Source organism: Eurytemora carolleeae, unplaced genomic scaffold (genome assembly GCF_000591075.1).
Source record: "Eurytemora carolleeae unplaced genomic scaffold, Eaff_2.0 scaffold259, whole genome shotgun sequence".
Lineage (NCBI taxonomy): Eukaryota > Metazoa > Arthropoda > Copepoda > Calanoida > Temoridae > Eurytemora > Eurytemora carolleeae.
This window is the reverse complement of record NW_019396517.1, coordinates 279237-284397: the sequence shown is the minus strand read 5'-3', so window position 1 is coordinate 284397 and position 5161 is coordinate 279237. Positions and strand designations below refer to the sequence as shown.

Here is a 5161-nt window from a genome sequence, read left to right as displayed (position 1 = left end):
TTATATACTTCAGGAATTCTGTCGAATACCAAGATCCGAAGGATTTACAGAACAATCATTTGCAATAGAAAATAAATTTCTGCCAAGAACTGTGTTAAGGTCATTTTTACATTTTATCAACAAAAATAAGCATTTTAATTTTGCAAGAGTACGCATGTATATGTATATTATTTACAGTATGTACCTTGTTCCAAAGCAATGTTAGAGTGTACATCAGTGTGCTGGTTGCGTATAAGTAAATGGGTACAAGGGCAGGTATCTAGTTCTACTGGACTACGCTTCCGATCTGAACCAAACCAAATAATTAGAATTATAATTACACTTTTCCTTTTAAATAAATTATGCTTCCTATTTGCTTTAAAACTTAAATATTTTTCTCTAAGATTTTGAAAAATTTGTTCCTAGATAGCAGAAGATTTTTTTGCCAGCCTGTCCAGTACCCTTGCATTCTGTTCCTAAATTAAAATAATATTAATAATAATGATTATAATTTAATAATAATAATAATCATAACAATAATAATAATGATAAAGAGAAATAAAATATTGATAATTCTTAAAATTAGAAACTAGATGATATTTATTATCAATGTCAAAACCAGTTTTTGTTACTCTTAACAATAATGATAAAAACAGAACAAGTATTGTACATACATGAAATTTAAATTTAAAAATTAAAACACGTAAATATGAAAAGAAAAAAGTTCTACATCTAATAACTGAAATAACTTAGAGAACTTAAATAACTTATATAACTTGAATAACTTAAATAACTTAAATAAATTAAATAACTTAAATAACTTAAATAACTTTTGTAACTAAAATGAATTAAATAACTTAAATAAATTGAAAAACTTAAAATTGAAAAAAATGAACAACATTTCTTGTTTTCTGTTTCTACCAAGTTTGAATATATGTATTATTCTCATCATTCTAACAATACAAGCAAACTATCTATTCTAACAATACAAGCAAACTATCTATTCTAACAATACAAGCAAACTATCTATTCTAACAATACAAGCTACCATTTATGGAAACTCTAATGTTAATCCCCTTAAAATATAAAATTTTAAATACTATAAACTCTATCCCGATTGGGCTATTTTCGTCTAATATATATAGGGGGAAGGGGTGTTTGCACCCCCCGCTCTAATTTGCCCTTCGTGTTACGAAAGGGGAGTGTGATACATGTTCCTTGTCCAACTTTTCAATGCCAGCTCATTGTAATACACGTTATCCCTTTCTTCACGTTACAGTAAGGTTGTATAACAAGTTAGGTTACTCTCGATGCGCCGCTCCAATGTACGGGAAATGTCGTCTCCTGCATATGACGTTCCACTCGACTCTATAATCAGTGACGTCATTTGTGGATTCTATCTATCTATCCATCGAGACTGGGAAAGGAAACAAGAAAGGAAAAAAGAAAAGAAACAAGAAAGGGAGTGAATGACAAATTATCAGATATTCAAAATTAAATTGACGAATTAAAAAATTAAACTAAACGTATATGGCACAGGAAAAGGTTTAATAAAAATATTAAAATTGAAAGAAAGATCGATGGATAGACAAGTAGACAAATAAACGAATAGATCTATAAAACTAGAATTTTGCTCTGATTTAAGTTTCTTATTTAGAAAAGGTGAAGTTTTTTTAAAGCTTGAGATAAAATATTAAATAAAAAGCTTTTTTTTTAAAAAAAATCCAATCTACGTGCCAGATTATCTTGTGTACCCCTAGTATACCCGGAAAACATAGGTGTAGAAAAACCAGACTAATGTCCTGGAGCGAACGCTAAATAGATCAGCGTTTATATTCAGGGATATCTATACTCTTTATTACCCTAGAAAAATATCAATTTTGAAAATTTTTGAAAATTGAAGAAAAAATGGTTGGGCAAAATTTATATTGCCCTTTATCCCTGCTCATAATTTATCATGGTTTAAAGATTATAAATATGAGGGATATCTAAAATTTTTTTTATTATAGAACCCATAACTTAAACACTAACTTGAAATTAAGTGTTTTTAGCTTTTTTACAGTAGAAAAAGACAGTAAGCCTGACTTTATAAAAAAAGTTATGTTTAAAGGGACTGTGAAGTTAATTAAAATATGTTTAAAGGGACTGTGAAGTTAATTGAAATATGTTTAAAGGGACTGTGAAGTTAATTGAAATATGTTTAAAGGGACTGTGAAGTTAATTGAAATATGTTTAAAGGAACTGTGAAGTTAATTAAAATATGTTGAAAGGGACTGTGAAGTTAATTAAGATATGTTGAAAGGAACTGTGAAGTTAATTGAAATATGTTTAAAGGGACTGTGAAGTTAATTGAAATATGTTTAAAGGGACTGTGAAGTTAATTGAAATAAGTGTGACCCTACATCTCCCATTTCTCAAAGTATCCCTTTAATCTTTGAGAAGGTTTCGCCTTTTTTCCATCTAAACCAATGTTGAATTCTGATATTACTTTCTTTGTCTGTGCTGCAAAAAATTACTTGAATTTAAATATTAAATTTTTGCATGAGCAGCCCTCTAAGTATATGTTTGTTGTAATGAACGGTTAGGAATTCTCCAAAATTTGTCTAAATTGCAGCAACAAGTGCATTCTGAGTTGTAAATAATGTTAAACTGCAGTTAGCTTCAGAGCCCTGTGAGGGAGGGAATCCTTGACCGCCATGAGCCTCCCCTATGCAGACCGAGCTTCTCAGATTTACTTTACAAGACGAGCCTGCGCCGTACATTATATAGCCACCGCTATTCAGTAAAAGAGCCTCCGCCATGCAGCACAGCTTTTTTAATCTGCTAGACTCTTCTGCTGCTGCATAATAGCAGATGCTCATGGCAGCCGGGGGTTCACAACCTAGCCCTGTATAGATCCTGGATGCTCATGGAAGCCGGGGGTTCACAACCTAGCCCTGTATAGATCCTGGATGCTGGAAGAGAGTCCAATTAAAGTTTTGCAACCAGGCACTGAAAACCAAGGTGTGCACGCTCTCATGTAAAAGTCGAGAAGTATTTTTCCAATTACTCCTTTAAGCTTAATCGGTAGAAACAGTATAGATAATGCATGTTCAAAGCCCAAGTTTTCAAGGCAAGCTCATTTAAAAAAAATTAGACCGCCAACTTTAATAGAGTGGGTGTTAGACAGGGTTGAACAATTGCTTAAAAAAGGCCGTGTAGGGAAATGTAGAAAATAATTTTTGTGTTTGTTACAAATATCAAGATGTGAAACACGTTTCTACATCCATTTTTCAACAATTGTTTGGACGTCCCCTCCCTCTATATTTTTTTGCCGTTGCCCTCTTTTTTTACTAAAGCTTCAGGTCCATGAAAATGTTCTTCAAAATAAGATATTGGACGACTTGTTAACTATTAATAATTATTAATAATCATAATGAAGCTGGATTCTGATTAAATGATTGAAAAAAAACAAGAAATAAACAAATAAATCTTTTTTAAACTAACCTTGCAATAACCCCCTCCCCAGAAACTCCGTCATCTCCATCATAAAAGCATCCCCCCTTAACTCCTCCATAATTCCCCTAAATCTCCCCCGACACCCATTCCCTAGCCAAACTCCCCCTACATCACCTCAAACCACGGGCAGCCGTAGTACATTTAAATTTCCGATCAGGGTCAACCTTTCCGGTCCCAGTTTGTACTGTATCGCCCGGACATTGTACTATATAGAAATAACCTTAGAATAAACTGAATGATGATGTATCTATCTATCTATCTATTAGAATAGCTTGGAATTGAATGCATATGCATCCAGGAATTTCTGTTTGATATCCTTGATATTTAACAAGAAATTTTTTTCAATTAGAATTCAAGAATTCAAGAATAATTGTTCATTTATTTTGAAACTCTTTCCTGACCTTTGACCTTTACATTTCAAGTATATTTTCAATTAAATCTGTTGCAGATATTTTCATATTGTAACAGATAGTTTTCATATTGTAATAGATGATTTTATACTTGTAACAGGTTGTTTTATACTTCTAACAGATTGTTTTATACTTGTAACAGATTGTTTTATGCTTGTAACAGGTAGATTTCAAATTTTTCCTTTTTCTTTTTTATAAAGCTTAAATACAGATGGAAAGGCTTTTCAGTTTCTTCCACTGTTGAGAAAACTGTATAGTAACATATTTGTTTCCATCATTTGTTGATCATTTCAAGCTTTTTTTAAAAGACAAATTGAGTTTAAGATATATCCATTATCCAGTCAATTACACCATCTAATCCTACTTTTTGTTAAGATCTGTTTTCATGTCCCCCCTCCCTCTTCCATTGCCCCCCAAACCCCTCGTGCAAGCAAATTCATTTGATTTAATTTAATAAAATGTGTATTAATAATATTACGAATTGATTTAAAGTATATCTAACCTGTTGTGGGGTAGGCTACGCAGGCCAAACCAAATATAAAGAGCCAGGCTCTCATGCTACCAGTTTAACAGAGTTACAATTTAAAGTAACAAATTTAAATGCTTGATATTTCAAAATACGACGTTCTTCTCTATCACCGTTCAAGTTTCTTTCTAAATATCTATCTATATCTATCTAAATATCTTAATATCTAACCAACTATATATATACATACGTACTTCTATATCTAACTAAATTTCTAACTATCTAACTGTTTATCAAACTATTTATTTATCTAAGGAGTATATTCCTTGTTTACTATTTATCTATCTATCTAGGGAGTATATTCCTTGTATACTATTTAGCTATTCCATCTAAGGAGTATATTCCTTTTATACTATTTATCTATTCATCTAAGGCGTATATTCCTTATTATACTATTTATCTATCTATCTAGGGAGTATATTCCTTTTATACTATTTAGCTATTTCATCTAAGGAGTATATTCCTTGTTATACTATTTATCTATCCATCTAAGGAGTATATTCCTTATTATACTATTTATTTATCTATCTGTTTATCTAAGAACTGATAAGGATTGAAGATCTTCTTCTCTTTATAAATCTATAATGCTGATGATGTTCAAGCCGAATATTGTAAAAATCGATTAACACATATTTTTTGTCATTATTTTATCTCCGGAATATTTGCAAACGATATGGTCTGTTCTTGTATGAACACATGAAGATTTTAAAATAATCAGAAAAATCAATAAGGATTTTTTGAATTTGAA

General features: G+C 31.0%; 1 protein-coding gene across 1 annotated transcript in view; it reads right to left on the bottom strand.

Moving 5' to 3' along the window:
* Window positions 1–4444, bottom strand: part of LOC111704747 (uncharacterized) — a 27191-nt gene extending 22747 nt beyond the window's left edge. The window contains exons 1-2 of the mRNA XM_023477081.1: window positions 4390–4444; window positions 185–286 (exon numbers count right to left, since the gene is read on the bottom strand). Of these exons, the coding sequence (XP_023332849.1) occupies window positions 185–286; window positions 4390–4444 (157 nt within the window). The remainder of the gene's footprint in view (window positions 1–184; window positions 287–4389) is intronic.
* Between the last annotated feature and the right edge of the window lie 717 nt (window positions 4445–5161).